Source organism: Equus caballus, chromosome 8 (assembly GCF_041296265.1).
Source record: "Equus caballus isolate H_3958 breed thoroughbred chromosome 8, TB-T2T, whole genome shotgun sequence".
In the NCBI taxonomy this organism is placed as follows: Eukaryota; Metazoa; Chordata; class Mammalia; order Perissodactyla; family Equidae; genus Equus; species Equus caballus.
Genome location: NC_091691.1, coordinates 19,442,821 through 19,464,012, shown reverse-complemented (window position 1 = coordinate 19,464,012; position 21,192 = coordinate 19,442,821). Strand labels below are relative to the sequence as shown.

The following is a 21,192-nucleotide window of genomic DNA, read 5'->3' as shown; positions in this document are numbered from 1 at the left end:
CAGTCTTAGCTGCTATGTTATGTGCCCCAGAATTCATCAATCCTAATTAAAACTACCCAGTGTAAAACATGTGCTCTCGGTTCCTATCATAACCATCTCCAATGAACCAATCAACTGTCATTAACTGGCAAACGACTGTGGAGGAAATAAAGACATTTAAAATCTCCCCCTTCCAGATGAGGAAATGGGGGGCTGGCAGTTCCATGGGGCGGTTCATGAGCTGCCCTTTCCTGGTTTACCTGCCCTCTGACTAAAGTTCTAAATCTTCTCTCTCTTGACTGTCCTTCAGTGAACCGTGGGCTGGAGTCCCACCTGACAGGAACCTGAGTCCTCTCAGTGTACCTCTGTGTCTAAAGGAGTGGAAGCAGGTTGCTCACCCTTGTGCAGTTTACAATATTAGACATAGCTATGTTTCTGTGTCTCAACCCCTCAATCTCATGCTATTTTAAATACAAAGTATAATACAGTGATAAGGCATGAATCATCTAGCTTTTAAATGAAGTTAACACAAGCTACGGCAGAACCTTTAACTCTGCAATCTTTTGTTAATCCTCGTCCCATATCCCTGGGATATGTAAAGATGAAACTAGTTGTAAGCTCTGGTTTTTCCCTTAACACTCAGGCATTAACCTGGATGTTCCTCCACAATCAGCCTTGCCGGGGCTCCGGCCATCCCTGCAGGCTGGCCATGGGGAAGCTTGTGATGCGTGAACAAAGGCACGTGAGGGACACGAGAACAGTCAGGCTCCTTTCGGAATAATTAACCATCAACGATGTGTTCTTCAGTTAACACAGCTACCTGGCATGTTAAATAGGGCTGTTGAATTAGCCTCTGAAAAGCCACTATTTTGGCAAAAAATAAAACATAACTGGGAAGCACCAGGCAATCAAAAACTAATTTTTGCTAAGAAAAAAATAATTGCACAAAACTCTTGCAGCTACAAATAGGACTCCGCTTCTGATAAACCATATTCATCAGGAATAATGATACATTTCTTCCGAATGCCTGCCTTCAGTCAAAATGGAACAACTACAGAGTTGCTTTCGCACACTTATTTCTCTTGCACCTGGGTCTAAGACTGACAAGAAGAAAAGCACATGTAGTAAAAAGAAGATGACACTTCCAGAGGATTATTCCTGAAGGCTGAGGTTGTTTTAACCAACCTACTTCAGATGGTCCTTACCCGACTATGCTGGAAGTGAGAGCCCACACCAATTCCAGAAGGAGAGCCTGGGGAAGGGACTGGGGAGGAGTTGGGAGAGGAGTGGAGGTTCCCAGTCATTAATATGCCAATGTCATTGTCCATATCATCTGGGAATGGAAGGTCAACAAACATATCATCTAGAGGGGAGGGGGGAAAAAAGCACAAAATTAAAAAAATAATCCATATCCTCAACTTATCCAATACACTCTTTTTGTTGACCTGTGACTGTAATAGACATGTGTTGTTCAGAACGTAGTAAGATTTAATGCATGACTACTGGGTGCAAAGTATTCCTTCTGCCAAGCATTCTTTCATTTTGTACTCTTTCCAATGATCTCCTAATGTGAAGTATTAACAGAACGGAGAAATAAAGAACATAAATTAAAACTCCACATTTTGTATAGCCTCCAAAGGCACTTAAAAAGATGGCAAAACAGCTAAAGAAGCAATTTAATTATTAAACAAAGTTAAAATTGACACCATCCAAGAAAACAGCAGACTCCATCCATGCATCCAATTAGCATCTAAAATAATGGAGCCTGAATTAACGCATGTTAATAGGTGTGAACCTGCCCTGAACTGGAGGCCTATTCCAGAAGGAGATCAAAGCACAAGGTTTTCATTAAAAACTTCTCTCCCACATTATAAAAGTAAGGTACACTCACAGCAGAAAATTTGGAAAGGAAAGGGGAAAACCATTACCCATGACCCAATCACCTCCTTTTTCTCTTATTTGTTATTCCACTGTGATCATACTATACATGCTATACACATATATGGTAAGTATGGCATCCTTTACCCTCCCCATTTAACAGGAGCAAATGCTAGTAGCCGTTAAAAATTTTTCAAAAGACAATGCAAAAGCCTGCGTAATATTGAGCGTTTTACAGTTTATAAATAACCATTTCTTAACAAATGCCTTAACAGATATAAGCACAACAATATAACCACAACAATATATTAAGAATAATCAAATAAGAAGCTGTTTTAGAGCAAATCAGACTCCCAATGATTAGCTAAAGGCAGGCGCTATCTTCATTTGGCCTAGTAGTCCTCATACATTCAAACCAAATAAAGAATACTTATTGAGGGGCTGGCCCCATGGCTGAGTGGTTAAGTTCACATGCTCTGCTTTGGTGGCCCAGAGTTTTGCTGGTTCGGATCCTGGGTGCAGACCCAGCACCACTCAAGACATGCTGAGGTGACAACCCACAAAGCTCAACCAGAAGGACCTACAACTAGAATATACAACTACGTACTCGGGGGCTTTGGGGAAAAGAAGAAGAAGAAAAGAAGATTGCAACAGATGTTAACTCAGGTGCCAATCTTTAAAAAACAAAAAAGGAAAGAAATATTTATTGAAAGAGTGACACCCACGTGCAGGACACTACCAAGCAGATAGTATTTTTTCGTCTTTAATGAAAAACAGGAGAAAGTTAATTACCCAGGAGAGGAAAGTATTTATTTGGTCTTGGTAACTGTGCAAATTAAATCTTCAAAACCAAAAAGCTTCTCAAACCTTCAATCCCTTCTTCCTATTTCATATTGTTTACTAAAACACAGAACACCCTGCAGCAGCCTGGTGACTCCATACTCTAGCTCTGTGCCTTACTGAAGAAGCTGAGCCTCTACCCATTTGGGTCTTCCACTCACCATTGTTGGGGCTAAATCCATCTTCATTGGGATAGTTGGCTGGAGCCACTTGGATGGTTGACGATGTTGGGAACACCAAGATGTGTGTACAAGAAGCATCTTGAGGGGTGTTAAGCTGAGATGACTGCATGTTTAGTGCAGTACTTCGGCCAAAAACAGAGCCCATTGTGACAGCATCTTAAAGGAAAAAAAGAATAGTATCAAGTCCTCTTGTGCAGCAGTAAACAACTCCAGGAATGAAGTTCTGAGAAGACCTGAGCTAGAGTGATATGAGTCTGACACAACTGCCATGCTGGACACCCATTTACAGCTGAGCCCAAGCATTTAAACAACTTCAAAGACACTGACTCAGAGCACATAGCTATGAGAGCCCAAGCCTCACTTCACACTGGAAAGGCTGGGATAAAACTGGATTGAGGCCACCAAATATGTCTAAATTACTTGCATAAGCAGTATTTCTACAAATTAATCTCCCACTTTCTTTCCTCCTGTGGTTGCTCACAATTTGTAAGTACTGTTCTCCTAAATGATACAATTCTATAGAAATGGTACTATTCAACTAATAATTGTTATTAACTAACATTTACTGAATGCTTACTATGTGAACACTTTATTCCTGTCATCTCATTCAGTCATCATAGCCACCTTGAGGTAGGAACTACTGCCCTCATTTCATGACGAGGACAGAGCACAAAGAAGTTATTAACTTCCCCAAGAGGTGCAGGCAACAATTAACCTAAGGTCCAACAAGCAGGCCAATATGGGATACCTGTCTCTCAATGGACTGATGACAAATAAGCTCACTCTCACACCACGACACTATTGACTTTTACGGGAAGTGAGGGGACAGGGTCTCCCATTTGATCAAAGAAATATCTGGATGGTGAAAACAGGTTTAAAAAGTCTAAAACTGCTTAGCCATGGGGCTGGCCCTGTGGCCGAGTGGTTAAAGTTCCACGTGCTGCACTTGAGCACCCAGGTGCGCAGGTTCGGGTCCCGGGTGCAGACCTTCTCCACTCATCAAGCCATGCTGTGGAGGCGTCCCACATACAAAACAGGGAGGCCTGGCACAGATGGTAGCTCAGGGTGAATCTTCCTCTCTCACACACACACACAACTGCTTAATTATAAAATAGCTTAGCTGCTAATTTTTCAAAAAATTCTGTGGCAACAATGTCTTGCCTATCCACACAGTGGCACTTACAGTGACTGAGGGCTCACTATGGGCCAGGTACTGTGCTGAACGCTTCACCCCTACTTGCCTTACCATTCATCCTCAGCCATATCAGAGTCTCTAAATATCCTCTCAAGGCTGCTTGGAGATTCTGCCAAATACCTGTCTTCAAAAGGATACTCAAATATGTATCATGCTGGTGTCCACTTTAGTAGTTTTTGGGGGGTGATTTCACACACTAACAACAAGTTGGGGTCAGGCATGACTCCATGACTGTAAGAGCTCTCAATTATGTCCAGAACTTAGGCTTTCCCCAAGCTATGGTCAACAAAGATAATAAAGTCACAAACCACTCCCCTTGGAAGAGACCAAACGATTTCCATTTTTGAGCCCAATTTTTGAGTACAATCTTCTCTTATAAAGACAATAAAGATATATTCTACACTTATCTGTGGACTTAAGTTTGAATGGACAGAACTGATGTGCTACCTAATTAATGAAACTGACAAGAAGAGATTTACCTGGCATCACTACAAAGGACCCCTGGGGTTCCATAGCAACCAGGCAGGCACTAAGGATAGAAGGAGAGTCTGCGGCAGAGATCCCACACATCCGGCACACGTCCTTGAGCCGTTTGCTGATTGTCTGTAGTGAACATTCTCCAAGGAGGATACTCCAATCTGAAATCAAGTGTCACAGGCACACACAGTCTTTAGAAAGTCACACTGATAGCAGGTTTGAGCATTTTACCAGTTTTGCCTGGTTAATAGAATTTCCAGGATTGGGGCCTAAAGGGAATACGGCTTTTTACAGGTTCCCCTCCTTGCTACAAAGAAAACATTACGTGACCTCTATTACACTTCATTAACAAAGAAACAAAGGCCTCCTATGCTGTAGACTTCACTATTACACTTCATTAACAAAGAAACAAAGGACTCCTATGCTGTAGACTGAAGTCATCTCCGACATGACCTGTGAGAGGCCAGCACAGCCCCAGGTAGATTTAGGTCCTCAAATGCTTTCTGACGACTGGGCCAGACTGTTCTGTCCTTTCTCCTCCTTCTCCAGTTCTGGATCTTTCACTGCCCCATCAGCACTTCCCTTTAGAAGGGAGCACAGTTGGGGGCGAACCGCAGTGCTGTCACCACTGTAGGTTAGTTGTTTCCGTGAAAGACAAGCAGCAGGAGAACGGAAGGGGAACCTTTCTGAGAACGCCCGAAAGAGCTGACAAACTATGGGTGTGAGTGAAGCACTCCTAACGCTAATGGTTCAGATTTAAAAGTCGGCACAAATTTTCTTTCTAATACGTGTTTCTTGCCTCCAAACAAAGGTGCTCTGTCTGCTCAGAGAAGTGTTGAGGGTTATGTTAGTCTGGGCACTGAAGAGCACTTGGTCCTCTCCTCTGACCCCGACACACACACAGGAAGCAGGTCAGACTCCTGCAGCGGCACACTGCTGTCGCGGCACGGCCCACGGACGGAATGCCACTCCACTGTAGGCTTTTCTACCTCCACCTATTTTTTCAAACAAGCTATTCTCCCCTTAAAGGGCAAGAGAAAGGAAAAATTTTTTCATATTTCGTATTCCTAAAGAACCTCAAACTGAAGTGGCTGAAATAAAAGTGGCCAGGAACATTAAGAAGGTATTTTTAAAAATCAGAGAGTAATCAAACAGATGTGAGTTCTGTATTTAAAACCAACTAAGAAGGAAAAGACAGTATGAGTATTTTATCACACTTTGGTGATGAAGAACAGAAAGTGACAGGGCTGACTGTGAAACCTACAGGTCCGTAACTGATACTGTCCCAGAAGTGCAATGTGGCACAGACCTCAGGTCCCCAAAGGAAGGAAATGCAGATTAGCAAACTCACTTCCCGTACACTAGGCTCTTCTTCATGTTTTCACTCCTCGAAAGTACGTTTTCTCTCAATCTTTTGACAGGGTCCTCGGTCACACTCACATTCCTCTCCTCTTGGAGCTAAGAAGAGTGTGTCCCTTCTAAAATACCAGAAAGGGAAGGCAATTGCCCTAATAATTTTTCCAAAACACCAACTGACTAGACTACTAGGCTACGTTTTTATCCCCTCTTCTTCTTTTCTATTATATTCTAACTTTTCCCAAGGGTTAACAGTAGCTCAAAGCCTTTAAGAAATAAGATTGACTAAAAGGCATCCTAGGAGAGAAGATAGGAATTCTGACAGAAATGAAATGATGAATTCCCTAATGTATTAGACCTCCAGGCTACTAATACAAGATTCATTATAAGTAAGAAATTCTTTAAAAAATGAAAAGGGTAACATTTTCTATTAGTCTACAGTATAATTTGTTACTAAAAAATTTTGTGTACGATAGATTCCTAAGAAACCACTTATTTAATACATATTATGTAATATTTGAATCCACTGCTGTTAAAACCCACTGTTAACTGCTGTTAACTCACTCAGGCAACTTGTTACACTGCAAGTTATATCTGTACCAGGGGTTTTAATTTAGGGGTTCCACAAACACCTATAAAGCAATAACATGCACACTCTAATGCAAGAGTCAGCCAACTATGGTCCACAGGCCACAGCGCCCACCGCCTGTTTTTGGAGACAAAGTTTTATTGGAACACAGCCACGTTCATTCACTTAGGTATTGTCTGTGGCTCTGATGTGACAATGGCAGAGCTGAGCAGTTCCAACAGTGACCAGCTGTCCTGCAAAGTCAAAAATATTTACTGTCTGGCCCTTTACAAAGAAAGTCTGCTGACTCTGCTTTAATATACTTGCACATACAAAATCACAAAGCTAATCTGTGATATACGCTTTGCTTTTGTACAGACTTTAGAAAAAGACTTCTACCTATATGCATATATTGAACTTTTCATAAATGTGTCATTAGTAAGACTTTAAAAAAATAATCTAGGCCTGTTCATACTGCTCATGTAAAACTGTACAAGTAGCTACACTAGGACAGTAAATGAGCTGGGCTCGATGCCAGGCAAGGCGGCTGCCAGCAGTCAGCTGTGTTATGTTACAGTTCCTTTTAGTGCTTTGTGACTGACTGTTAGACTTATGATAAGGAACAGAAGCAGTTGGTAGCTCTATCTGGGGAAAAACATCCACTCTCTTAAGCGTCCAGTCTGAAGAATATCAGACAGTGGCAATGTGAATAAAGATGGATCCAATTTGCAACTACTTGTCCTTGTAAATCAGGATTATCTTGCTATTGTACCACCTAAACAAAATAAAGAAATATAAAACTCATCACCATCGACCACCAAAAACAAACAAACGAATGAAGGAAACTAAAGGCTGTTCTTACTTATAACTTCTACTATCATCCATAATCTCTGACATAAAATTTTTATGTTAAAATTGACTTGTTCTTCTCACTGATTCAATATATAAATAAATGTTAGAAATTCTAATTTACTGAGTATCACTTCTATATTAATAAAACATTATTTTTCTGCTTTACGTATTGGACTTCAATATTTAAGATTTTCTTTGGATAAATGGTTGGTTGCTAATGAGAAGTTTAAAGAACACTGGTTTATCTTGTACATTGAAAAGAATCAGAAAATACAATCTGCTTTACTCTTACTACTAGCTTTACAATTTTCTCCCTCAGCTCGGTAATGATGTTAGTGCAGCCCTTTCCCTTTGTTTCTCGTACATACTGCTTCAGGTATTTCTCACCTTTAAGCTCCCCATGGCCAAGACGCCCAAGTCGCCCGATTACAACTCTCCAGGGTAGAGACGTCATTTGGACAATACCTATGCACCATTCCCATAACTTCTGTAGTCCAATTTTACGTGCAGATACTTTACTCCTCCGTGATCTGAAATAGAAAGAAATGGGAAAGGGACCCCCAAATGAATCAAAGCTATCTCTCAGTAAGATAAAATCTAGAAAATTCCAAGGAACCCACCCACACAGTACCCACTGCATTTAGATAAGAAAATAAGAAAGGTTCATATCTGAGGAAAGGCACAGCATCAATGACATGCACCATAAACACCAAGGCTCCTCACCTGTTTGGTAAAGCAATATTTACAATACAAGTTTCTAATAACTCCCCATGGAGGTCAGTGCAGGAAGCCAAAAGCCAGCGCTGATCATGAGACAGACAATAGCCCACAAAGAGCACATTGTACTTCTGGCTCGCTTCACCAAACGTCTCTCCCAGCTCTGTCTGCTTGTCTTTGATGGGGGCCAATATAAAAGGAGGGGAGTAAAGCTGGATTGGACTGGGCCGCTGAAATCAAAATCAAAATCAGTATCAACACAAAGCCACTCAATGTAATATTTACAACAAAACCCAGAACAGCACTGAATGAAATCAACAGGGAGTAATGACAATAGATTGCCTCCCCTAGTACTCTCTATATAAATAGTAATGATAATACAGATAACAAAAAGATTGTTTAAATGATATAAGCTAAAATTTCCTTATTAAAAGAAATTACTAATTTAGAAAGTAAACTGACCCAACTTCATTAGCCATTAGGAAAGTGGAAATTAAAACCACAATGAGATACCACTATATACCCACCAGAATGTCTGAAATAAAAAAGACAGAAAACACCAAGTATTAGTGAGAATGCAGAACAACTAGAACTTTCATATATTGCTGGTAATACAATCCCTTTGGAAAAGTATTTGACAATATCCACTAAAGCTGAGCAAACACCTACTCTGTGATCCAACAAGATGCATATATGTGTTTACCAAAGGACGGGGATAAGAATGTTCACAACAGTATTAATTGTAATGATTGCTCCAAACAGAAATAACCTAAATACCCATCAATGGGAAATGGATGCTAAACTGTCATACAATCACACAAACAGAACATTAAACAGCAAAGAGAATGAAAAACTACCACCACGAGCAACAAAACGAATGAACCTCAACACTGAGTAAAAGTCAGACACAAAGGAACATAAATTATACGATTCAGTTTATATAAAAGTCAAAATCAGGCAAAACTATGCTGCTGTAAGTCAGAATGGTGATTACTGCAGGAGCGAAGGGACATTAGAGAGGCTTCTGGATGCCTGTTATGCTTTGTTTCTTGTGCTTGCTACATATTTTTACTTAGCGAAAATTCATCAAGCGCTACACTTATGACTGGGTACTTTCCAGTATGTATATTATATTTTAATGTGTGTGTATGTATGTAATTTAAGAAATCAAAGCATTAACTACTACCTAAGACAAATATTTTAAATAGTCAAACTGTGACAAAATTTAACTGTCATCTTTGTTTACAGCTATTATACACAATTCCATATTTAATAAACTACAGCAGTTGTCAGCCAACTTCTATAAAGGACCAGATAGCAAATATTTTAGGCTTTGTGAGTCTCTGTCACATAATCTTCTCTTTTTAAAAATGTAATTCTCATGTCTCTGTAGCTGATCACACAAATACAGGCTGCAGGCCAGACTCAGTCCACAGTCACAGGGGCTAATTCCTGAACTATAAAGCATAAGAAATAGTAGTAATGGAATTACAGAACTTTAAAGCAAAAAGAGACCTTGGAAATAATCTAAGCCAATTCTTTCATATTAGGGACACAAAATATGGGCTTAGGGATATTCTAAGATATTCTAACAACTTGCTCAAAGTTTCAAAGCTAACCTTATCACTGCTCCATTCATTCTCCATAAACCTGGAAATTCCACTTCGAGGTATTTACCAAGAGAAGTGAAAACATAGCCACACAAAAACTTGTACACAAATGTTAAGAGCAGCATTATTCACAATAGCCAAAAAGTGGAAAAACCCAAATGTTCACCCACTAATGAATGGATAAACAAAATGTGGTATATCCATATAATGGAATATTATTTGGCCATAAAAAGAAATTAACTACTGAGACGTGCTATGACATTGATGAACACTGAAAATATTATGCTAAATGAAAAAAGCTAGACATAAAAGACGACCTATTGGGGTTGGCCTGGTGGTGCAGCGGTTAAGTTCGCATGTTCTGCTTCGGCAGCCCAGGGTTTGCCAGTTCAGATCCTGGGCATGTATCTACGCATCGCTTATCAAGTCATGGTGTGGCAAGTATCCCACATATAAAATAGAGGAAGATGGGCACAGATGTTAGCTCAGGGCCAGTCTTCCTCAGCAGAAAGAGGAGGATTGGCAACAGATGTTAGCTCAGGGCTAATCTTCCTCAAAAGGAAAAAAAAAAAGACGACCTACTGTATGATTCCATTTATATAAAATGTCCACAACAGGCAACTCCATAGAGGCAGAAAGTAGATTAGTAGCTGCCAGAAGCTGGCGGGAGGGGAGACAGAGGAGTGATTGCTAATAGGCATGGAGTGTCTAAGTTGATAAAAATGTTCTAAAATTAGTGGTGATGGGGGTACAACTCTGTGACTAAACTGAAACCACTGAACTGTACAAGTTTGGAAAGGGTGAATTTTTATGACATGTGAATTATGTCTCAAAAAAGCTTTTTTTAAAAAAAAATAAAGAGTACAGGTGGACAGCTAATCTATGGACAGCTAATCTTTGACAAAGGAGCTGAGGGCCTACAATGGAGAAAAGAAAGTCTCCTCAACAAATGGTGCTGGGAAAACTGGACAGCCACATGTAAAAGAATGAAAATTGACCATTCTTTTTCACCATTTACTGAAATAAACTCAAAATGGATCAAAGACCTAAAGATTAGGCCTGAAACAATAAGTCTTCTAGAAGAGAATATCAGCAGTACACTCTTTGACATCAGCTTCAAAAGAATCTTTTCGGACACCATAACCCCTCAGATGAGGGAAACAATAGAAAGAATAAACAAATGGGACTTCATCAGACTAAAGAGCTTCCTCAAGGCAAGGGAAAACAGGATTGAAACAAAAAAACAGCCCACTAATTGGGAAAAAATATTCACAAGTTATTTATCCGACAAAGGGTTAATCTCCATAATATACAAAGAACTCACACAACTCAACAATAAAAAATCAAACAACCCGATTACAAAATGGGCAGGGGACATGAACAGACATTTCTCCAAAGAAGACATACGGATGGGAAATAGACACATGAAAAGATGCTCATCATCACTAATCATCAGGGAAATGCAAATCAAAACTACACTAAGATATCACCTTACACCTGTTAAAATGGCAAAAATATCCAAAACCAAGAGTGACAAATGTTGGAGATGCTGTGGAGAAAAGGGAACCCTCATACACTGTTGGTGGGAATGCAAACTGGTGCAGCCACTATGGAAAACAGTATGGAGATTCCTCAAAAAGTTAAGAATAGAAATATCTTATGACCCAGCCATCCCACTACTGGGTATCTATCCTAAGAACCTGAAATCAGCAATTCCAAAAGTTCCATGCACCCCTATGTTTATCGCAGCATTATTCACAATAGCCAAGTCATGGAACCAACCTAAGTGCCCAGCAACTGATGGTTGGATAAAGAAGATACGGTATATAGATACAATGGAATACTACTCAGCCATAAAAAAGGACAAAGTCGTCCCATTCACAACAACATGGATAGACCTTGGGGGTATTATGTTGAGTGAAATAAGCCAGACAGAGAAAAGCAAACTCTGTATGACTCCACTCATAGGTGGTAGTTAACATACGGACAAAGAGAACTGATCGGTGGTTGCCAGGGGAAAGGGGGATGGGGGGAGGGCACTAGGGGTGAAGTGGTGTACCTACAACATGACTAATAGTGATGTACAACTGTAATTTCACAAGGATGTTAACTTTCATAACCTTAAGAAAAAAAAAAAGAAAAAAATTATCTCAAAATAAAAAGGTAGGAAAAATTAAAAAAATGAAAAAATAAAGAGTCCAGGTGAGGTTGCCTGAAAAGTTTTGTCTAAAACAAAAGGTTAAATGTCAAATATTTTAGATGCAATAGATAGCCTGTGATAAATCACTAGGTAAAACATTATTCCCAAACTGTGTTTTAGGGATGGTAGATATTCTGTGAAAAACAAAAGGGATCTAGTGAGAGGATTTCTTCCAAAGCTTGCATGATAAATACTAAAATACGCTCTTTCTTATATGAGAGCGCAACTGCATGAGACTGTGGCACCGCAGAGATTAGAATTCCTGGGGCAGGAGCCTGGCTGTCGTTTAGCACTGCATCCCCAGCACCTAACACAGCGCCTGGCACACAGTAAATAGTCGGCTGTATTTACTGGATGAAAGTGCAACATTCTAGCTGCAGACTGAGGGAGAGGCAGCAGTGAGCAATTAACCATTACCTTAATGAAAGAAAAAATTCGAAATCTCAGTAAACATTCATAACATTTGGTTCTTTTGTTTTTAATAAAATCAAACTATTTACTTCTCTCTTCCTGGTCCAAAGCAAAAGGAAAAAAAGCCTATTTTTGCCATGTATTTTAATCTAAGCCCCACTTTATCTCATGAGCTCCTGATGGTGTTCTGCCCATGTGTTATAATCTTTAAACACGTCACATAATGCCTTGGGGTATCTTAATATAGGTAGTCAGCCTTCCCTCTCCTCTATGCAGAACATTATTAGTTATCATTTGAAATTGTGATCACTTCTTGCCAAAGCATAAGGAATAATTGCATCTGAATTGCAGAATAATCAAGAGATAAAGAACTAAAGGATTCTAAGTTTATAAAGACAATAACTGAATTTCTGGAGACAAAATAAAAGTAGAAACAAAATTTTTCTTTAATTCTAGAAAAAGCTTTTAGAAAACAGAGAGTTGCTCACAAAAGTGAAAAATTCAAACTCAAAAGAATAAACTAAGCTAAAAACTGCCAAATATAGAAATTTTATATAATCCCAGAAGGAAAGTAGCTAAGCAGTCTCCTCTCTCGGGATGAAGACGACCTGAACCAAGTTACTACAAATGCAGTAGTCGCATCGTTTTTCACTTCTAGGCTTTTACTTATAAAAGAGATAAGCATTTCATAGAGTTTTCCAGAGAAACTTACACTACCAACTAAAATCAGCAGTGTTTGGTGCTTTTAGAAAGTATTCTTATGGTGAAGCGGTGTTTGCTGGCTTTCATTAATGAGTAATCTTTCACACAACAGGGTTGTGGAAACTTATTTTTGAAGGCTTTGAAAATTCTAACCATTGCCCTGTACCTCTATTTTCAGGATAAAGAGATTGTGTAAAACTTTGGTTTAAAACATGTTTGGCTTTGGTGTTTTAAAATTCCCCTTGAGAAAAAAATTATGAGTACCCTTGAGGTACTCATCTGTGGGCAGCAGGTTTAGAAGGAGAGAAAAAGCATTCATTTATCAACACAGGCACTGAGACAAGCGGAGGAGAAGGCAATCCCTGTACGAATGCGCCTCAGAAGAGGGGCCGGGCCGAGCAGACACACGCAGCTGCTGCGCCCGGAGAGAACAGAGCTGGGGAAGGCAGCCAGTTACAGATTTCAGACGCAGGTCAGCGTCAACAAATAAAGAACAAAATAAATATCAGAAAGTCAAACATTAACAAGTACAAGTGCTAAGTATATTGCTGCCTTGGGTCCTACATCAAAAATCTGCTTGCCTCTTTTCTCAAAAAATGTTACAAGTTCAGAGAAGTACCTCCTCCATTTTAACTGAAGGATTAAAGAAACCTACCATTCATATATAAAGGTAGAAGACCAACTCTCTGGGCCTACATCTTTAATATGAAAGTACTCTTTTTGAAAATTCTGCCCGGCTTACTACCTACCTCTGGGTTCTTGAGAGTCATCTCGATGCTGGCGGCAGGTCCAAATCCCGTGAGGGACTTGATGTGGATCTGTGTAGGCAGAGGCCGCCTGCACTGGCAGTACACTGAAAACGCCATGGACTTCAAGTATTGAATGTAGAAAACGTGCTCATCCTTCATTGTCTGCAGCATGTACTGGCAAGGCACAATCTGCAGGTGCAGACACAAACGACATGAGAAACTGAGAGCTAGCCCACCAGTAAGAAGGCTGGAAAGTGGAATGGCGGAAGTTCTTTACTTGGATGGGGGAGGGAACTTTAGTTTAAGCACATAAATGCCAAATATAATATACTTCAAACTTAATTTCTTCCAGTGACATAATATCCTATATTCCAAATACACACCAGCAATTTAAGAAGAGGTGCCATTTTGTTGGTCAAGTTACACTGTCACTTAGAAATTACCCTGTGCTCACTTTAGGGGTAAATTCTCAATTTACTGCTGCCATGTCCCAAAATTTAAAAACCTGCTTTTTAATCCATTTCTCATTTTTATAATGTATACACACAGTGTGCATGGCATCTTTGGAGTTATTGTGAAATACTTGAGACACAAACCTCAAAACAAGGAGAAATTATCAACAACCTATTCTGCTAACTTTAATTTCAATCTTTTCATTCTATAAAATGGCTTTAGTTAAAGCGACAGTAAAACAAAACCCAAACACTCAAGGCATCCTTTCCCATCTATTAAAATTATTAAAAATTTTTAAATTATTACACTATGAAACTGGCAGGGGTGCAGTGAAAACAGGCATGCTCATTCACTGCTGAAAGGAATGTAAATAAGTATAATTTTTTTGGAAAAGAACTTGGTATTATTTATCAGTATCTATATCTAAGAATACACTTCAAGAAATGACCTGAAATGTGACAAAGAGATTATACGTAAAGATGTTTATTATGCCTTTATTTATAGTAGTGAAAATTAAATATCTAACTGTACAGGAATAGTTAAATATGGAAAATATGCAGTCATTAAAAATGTTGCTTGTTGGGGGCTGGTTCCATGGCCAAGCAGTTAAATTCACATGCTCAGCTTTGGTGGCCCAGGGTTTGCTGGTTCAGATCCTGAGCACAGACCTTTGCACTGCTCATCAAGCCATGCTGTGGTGCCATCCCACATAGAAGAACTAAAATGATCTACAACAAGGATATATAACTATATATTGGGGATTTGGGGAGGGGAAAGAAAAGAGGAAGATTGGCAACAGATCTTAGCTCAGCACCAATCTTCCTTACCAAAAAAAAAACAAACCCAGAAAAAAAGCACACCTAAAAAAAAGTTGCTTGTGAGAATTTTAAATAACATGGAAAAGTATTCATGAATAATATTAAGTAGAAAAAGACCCAAAATTATATTAAAAGTATGATTTCAACTGTGTAAACAAACATACAGAAAAAAGGCTAGAAATACACCAAAATGGTAATGATAGCTGAATCTAAAAGGTAAAATTATGAATATTTTTTCTACTTTCATGTACTTCCAATTTTTTTTTAATCATGAACTTGTGTTTACTTTCTTAAACACAAAAACAACAAAAGTAAAAATAAACTTGCAAATAGTTACCTGGAGAATGAAAGAATTTCTCATATGCTCAGGTAAATTATCCAGCATCTCTGTGTAGCAGCGCATCAAACTCAACAGCCAAAAGTTTCCAGAAGTGGAGTCTTCCTCTGCAGTGTACGTGAAGGGGTCCACCATGTAAATGACAACAGCTGGAGGATAGGCTTGGCTGTCTGCAGAGTCGGGCTCCGTGGGAATTCCTATTCTCTCCCTTTCTGTAACACTGCAGAGACAGCCACTTATAAGACGTACAAAATAAATACACATTACACAAAATAAATCAGTTCTAGAGCACACTGACTCCCTGGACAATGATTACAGGTCAAACGTAACATTAATACGTATCATATTATCAAAATGAATGAAGTCAAACCAAGGCAGGAAGCACCAAGAGGATGGAAAACAACAACATACTCCTCTAATATGGGAGATCTATTTTTCAACTCCCTTTTTTTCCTATAGTTATATTCTACAAAGATATTCTATTATACTATTAACAGCAATAGCTTACTATTACTATTATCTACATGTTATATTTATATGACAACATTAGTATTAATAGTAATACTTACTATTAAGCTAATAAGTTTAACAAAAATAAGTTAAATTCATAAGTCGTCTCAAACTCCTTAACAGAGGCTATAGATGACAGCTGTCATTTTCTTTCAGGAAGAAGAGAAGTAGAGCACGGAACTGGACTTAGAGACTCGTGAGGCCGAGGGGAGAGAGGGACGCAGAGAAGAGTAGGTAAGGGGTCCGAGCGGAAGGAAGCCACTCGTCTCGGTCAGTGAGTAACGTACCTTTCTTGTCCATCCTGTGAGGGCTGAGAGGAGCTCTGCCCAGACTCAGTGTCTCCAGCACAGCCCGCGTTCCCTTGAGTTCGATCTGCAGAACCGGCCCCAGCGCTGGGGTTCTGCCCTCCAGCACTACCACTGAAGCCTGAAGAAGAGGCAGTGCTTATCTGGTTAATACCAGGAGCAGAGGCGGCTGACGAGACGGGTGGCACGGAAGAACCAGATGCAGAGCCACTCGCTGCGGGGTTCGCAGAACTACCGTTAGAGGTGGGATTAAATGTACTGCCAGCTGAGGGAGCTGCCGATCCTGAATTAGAAGCTAAAGGCCCAGCGTTCCCAGGTGTAGCTTGTCCCTGCGCTGCTGCTGGTGGGGTCTGATATTTAGGTGGTATCAACAGGCTGCTATCGAGCTGCAGAGTGGCTAAATAAGGTGCTGAAAGAGTCCATGCAGAGAGGTGACTTTAGTGATGTTCTGCAGTGTCAAATTGAATCAGAAATCCACAATAGTCACTTTTTAAAAAATCGTGCTTTCGGGCTGCAACACTCTGATTATGACACCTAAAATGCAATCTCCACAGCTGAACGTATGCTTATATATTCAGCAAACATGGAAATGAACATGGAGCTACTGAGCATAAATTCTAGAGAAAAGCCTTATTTGGAAAAAAAAAGAGAAAAAGAATCCATTGTAGCCTTTTCCTTTCAGACTGATTCCATACGCCTTCACCGAAAGCTGAAAGGCCATCTATTCCACAGCCATCACGGTATATTATGCCCCTACGTGTATACGGCTTCACGAGCTTCTAAGATTCTCTTGGAATCTGCGTTACCAATTAAGCAGATAACACCAAGTCATGCTGCTAAGTTTCTGAAATGTGAAGTAAATTAGATATGACTTCTCTAGGCAACTTTAAATAACTTTTTAAAGAATATACGTGCATATAAAAATTAGCATTTAACCACTAGAACACAAAAATTAGACCTAAATAAACACAGGAATGGAGCGCTAACATTACTGGAGACAAAAGCAGCATAATGTTGCACCCCTAACGGGGGTTGGGGGATGGAGAAAGAGAAGCAATTTGCTGTTTTACTTGTCAAATTCCACTTTGGCAAATAAAGTGCTACTTACCCAGGTGATGGCGACAAACTTGCGCATACAGTTTGAGTCTGGAATGATTGTCGTTCTCCTCACTACCCCAGGGCTGGGTGAACCACTCGCTCACAAGCTCGTCCGTCAGCTTCTGCGCCGCGGTCTTGCCCACGCGCATGATCCCGTCGCGCATCACTTTGCAGATGGGCTTGTGCTGCCCAAGCCTGCACATCTGACAGCACAGACAAGAGCGCTGTTTACAACAGGAGCCCCCCTTCAGGTGGCACACAGCGCAGCAAGGCGGACTCCTTACCACGCGGCAGCATCTTCCTCCTTCCTTTCACGTTACCACATGCAACCAAACCAACATTGCGAGCTGTTCCTTTCTGGTAATTATAATGTACCCTGAAACTGCTACCTGTCTCTTCAAATCTGGAACGAGCCCTCTAAAGAAAAATAAATATCTCTTCATCTCAACCACTTCCCTCTGCACAAGGGAAAACTGCTGAGCATTACCTGATTGCTGACAGTCAAATAAAGAACTGACCAGATTCCTGCCTACCAAGGCCAACTGCGACATATGTCCACTAAAACCTCTTAAGTGATCCCTACTCATAACGTTTTCCCATAAGATAATGTTAAAATTTTATGGGCCATCTGTCACACTGTTACAGACATTTGGAGATCACCAAGAGTAGAGGTCACTGAAGCAGTGGATATGCCGATCACCTTTAAAAAGTAAATCGTTGTATTGGCACAATGAGATTCTATTACTAATCTCCAGGGCACTAAATGGGTGCTTACGGCAGAGAATTAATATGATACACCTGCAAAAAGTGACCTACCTAACTACCTGTTCCCCAGCAGGAGAGCCCATGTTATTGCCCCTCACTGGAGTGGACCAACTGAAGGCTTGCCAAGCCCCTACAAAGCTGTCTATTGCACACTCTTCTGAAGCAAGTATGCATTACAGCCAAATGAGCAATCCTAGGAAAATCATTACGATCTAAAAAGACCTGGCAATTCTTTTATGTTCTGTAACTTATGTTGAAGTCTTCACTTAAGAGAATGGCTGATCCTTAAAACTGCTTAGACAAGTTTTCTGAGTTAGGGTAATTATGATTTAATATTATTACGGATCCACGGACCAGGCAATATTTAGAAATGACTGTATCCAAGGATTTCCTTCAGTGGCTTAATTGATGCCCTTACCTCATATGTTAGCATCTCCTTACTTTGTGGCAGCACTTAAGTTTACTATTTCATGTGTACTCATACATTTATAGATAGTGAACATTCTGTTATGGAATATTTTTGAAATTCAAGTTAGCATCTCATTTAACAAACACTTTTCTAATGCTTATAATGCCTGTCACAGTTCTAAACATTTTATAAATACTAATTTCATGTAATCTTGCCAAATATAAAGACATTAGAAGTATAAGGTTCAAATAACTTAGTGTGCATGTACATTGGCAGAAGAAATGTGGCACTCTTCAAAGATAGACACAATTCTAATTTTTCAAAAGTAACAGGAATTTATGTACTAAACATACAAAATTATCTACCTGGCTTATATATTATCTACCTGGCTTGTATATTATTAGGGTTATTACATTATTAACCTGTATGAAAATTTTAGTATTCACATGAATGTAGTGTTAAATAAAACATAACAGGGACGTGATTCATTAAACTTATCTTTCAATTCATAAATTTTCAAGCTAAACATTTTTATACTGTTTTCAGGAAGTTTCCCCTCCCCTTCAAAAAGAGTAGATGTACTTTGTTTTTGTAAAGCTCAACTTCTGAGCAGCCACTTTCCCCTGGTGAGCAATACTTTTAAACTCAGGCACAAAAATGGAGGAAAAACAGCTGACAGGATTTTAAGATGTGTGGTAAGGCCGGGAGATGAAAGTCGTCTAATCTCATAAAATATAAAGTCAAGATGGGAAAGCAATTTACTTCCAGAAAAACTTGCCAATTCTTTTCTGCACCCTCCAACTATTTGCAAATTTTCTTTGAGATCTACTTTTAAGATATTTTCTCTTTAAAATTTAGTCATAACTAGAAACAACCTACGAACCTCTATCATAAAAATGATTTTCATCTCTTTCTCACCTCATATACAGCGCTCAAGTCCCTGAAGAAAGTTTTGGCTCCTTCGAGCAAGGCCTCATTTTCTGGACACACCACGATATAGGCAACATCACGGTGGCCCCCATACGGGTCCAACAGCAGCCTCTCCCAAAACGGCAAGGAGAAGGGCGAGATGGTGAGGAAGTCCTTGTCATAGCCCACCAACAGAGTGGGGATGGGCAACGGCTCTGGAGATTCTTCTGAACCTAAAACAACGTTACACTTTAGAAGGTGGGAGAGAGCCTGTTTCCCACAACCTGGACAATTTAGAAGTTCCCGGTGCATTCTTCTTAACTCTGGCATCAGAAATTTCATTGTAGGTTGACCTGATACTCTTAAAAGTATTCTTCAAATCTCCTAATTACATGGCCCTTGATGAGAGTCAAAACATGCTTACAAAGGTTCAATAAGATCAGAGGGCAGACTAGAATGAGTTAAAGTTAGTTTTCCAAGCAACACTAGGTCATTTCCTTTAAGATAAGCATTACAATCCTGACTACAAAGAAGCTGAAAGAACTAGTTCAGGAGTATACCCAGCGACAATGTAGTGAGACTGGCAAGATGAGGAGAACTTAAATATTCTATTTAGGGTTATTTTCTTCACTGATCTTGTTTATGCCAAGGATGTTTAGAACACTTAACTCCAAAACTGACTGTAGGAAAAGAAAGAGATTATAAAACTTCTAGTCACAAAGAAAAAGATTCTGTTTTGTCAGTGAAGCAAGGTAGTAACTAAAGCTGTTTTTCAGGGAGCAAAAATCAGAAGGCATTCAAAGAGGGCAAAGATTGTACCATAGGTTCCCCGGCCTGCCATCTTGTGGAACTGCTGCCAGGTGAGCGGTCCCTGCACATGCTGGATATTCTCCCAGGTCCTGCCTGTGCGCTTCTTCTGGATGGCGTCTTGGAGAAAGGGCTGCAGGGACAGCAGCATGCGGACTACGTCTTGGGAGGACAGCATGCTGATGTCGAGCACTGGAACAGAAACGGAATGAAATGAAAAAGAACAGAAATCTTAGAGGGGAACTGGCACTCTCCTCTCTCTGGCCATCATTTTGGACCTCAGTTATATAGTCCATGACAAAGACATTATCGGCAGTAGATTCTATTTTTGGTAGATTCTAAAATACTTAAGATCAAGAAGAAAAAATATTCTTCTTTTAAAGTGAAGAAAATTTATAATTTATCATTGGAAATAATAAAAGGGGAAATAAGTTACTCTCTATAATAGAAGTTAAAACTGTAGAATTGCTTAAAAGTGGAAAGATGGATAGGTCTGACCTTTTAAAATCATTCAAACCCATTTCCATGGGGCCGGCCCGGTGGTACACAGGTTAAGTTCGCACGTTCCGCTTCTCAGCGGCCCAGGGTTCCCCGGGTGCGGACGTGGCACCGCTTGGCAAAAGCCATGCTGTGGTAGGTGTCCCACGTATAAAAGTGGAGGAAGATGGGCATGGATGTTAGCTCAGGGCCAGTCCTCCTCAGCAAAAAGAGGAGGATTAGCAGTAGTTAGTTCAGGGCTAATCTTCCTCAAAAAACAAAACAAAAAAAACAACCCTATTTCCAAGGCTGTTCATAAGAAAAGAAAGCTGCAAAAGTTTCTTAATTATTGTATGACTTCTATTTACAAATATCAATGTTGGATTATATGATGAGTGGGAAAAAGGAACTTAAATAGAAGTTTTAAAAAACTTATAAAAATGTTCTTAATGTAAAGTATTTTCACAAAACGCACAGAGAAAGACAGTTCCACGCAGGCAGAGGCACATGAAAACATGGCAGAAGCAGCAACAGGACTGAAAGCTGTCTGCATACAGAAGGAGGGAGGGGATTCACAGTTTCAGAACA

At 39.9% G+C, this 21,192-nt stretch overlaps 1 protein-coding gene across 5 annotated transcripts in view; it reads right to left on the bottom strand.

Annotated features, from left to right (window-relative positions):
* Window positions 1-21,192, bottom strand: part of MED13L (mediator complex subunit 13L) — a 282,905-nt gene that overhangs the window by 7,577 nt on the left and 254,136 nt on the right. For all 5 annotated transcript variants that reach the window (XM_070275415.1, XM_023647096.2, XM_023647097.2 and 2 more), the window contains 11 exons: window positions 20,140-20,319; window positions 19,330-19,553; window positions 17,248-17,440; window positions 16,122-16,548; window positions 15,325-15,544; window positions 13,717-13,905; window positions 8,051-8,274; window positions 7,715-7,857; window positions 4,554-4,712; window positions 2,859-3,035; window positions 1,185-1,342 (listed from right to left, as the gene is read on the bottom strand). In XM_070275415.1, the coding sequence (XP_070131516.1) occupies window positions 1,185-1,342; window positions 2,859-3,035; window positions 4,554-4,712; window positions 7,715-7,857; window positions 8,051-8,274; window positions 13,717-13,905; window positions 15,325-15,544; window positions 16,122-16,548; window positions 17,248-17,440; window positions 19,330-19,553; window positions 20,140-20,319 (2,294 nt within the window). The remainder of the gene's footprint in view (window positions 1-1,184; window positions 1,343-2,858; window positions 3,036-4,553; window positions 4,713-7,714; window positions 7,858-8,050; window positions 8,275-13,716; window positions 13,906-15,324; window positions 15,545-16,121; window positions 16,549-17,247; window positions 17,441-19,329; window positions 19,554-20,139; window positions 20,320-21,192) is intronic.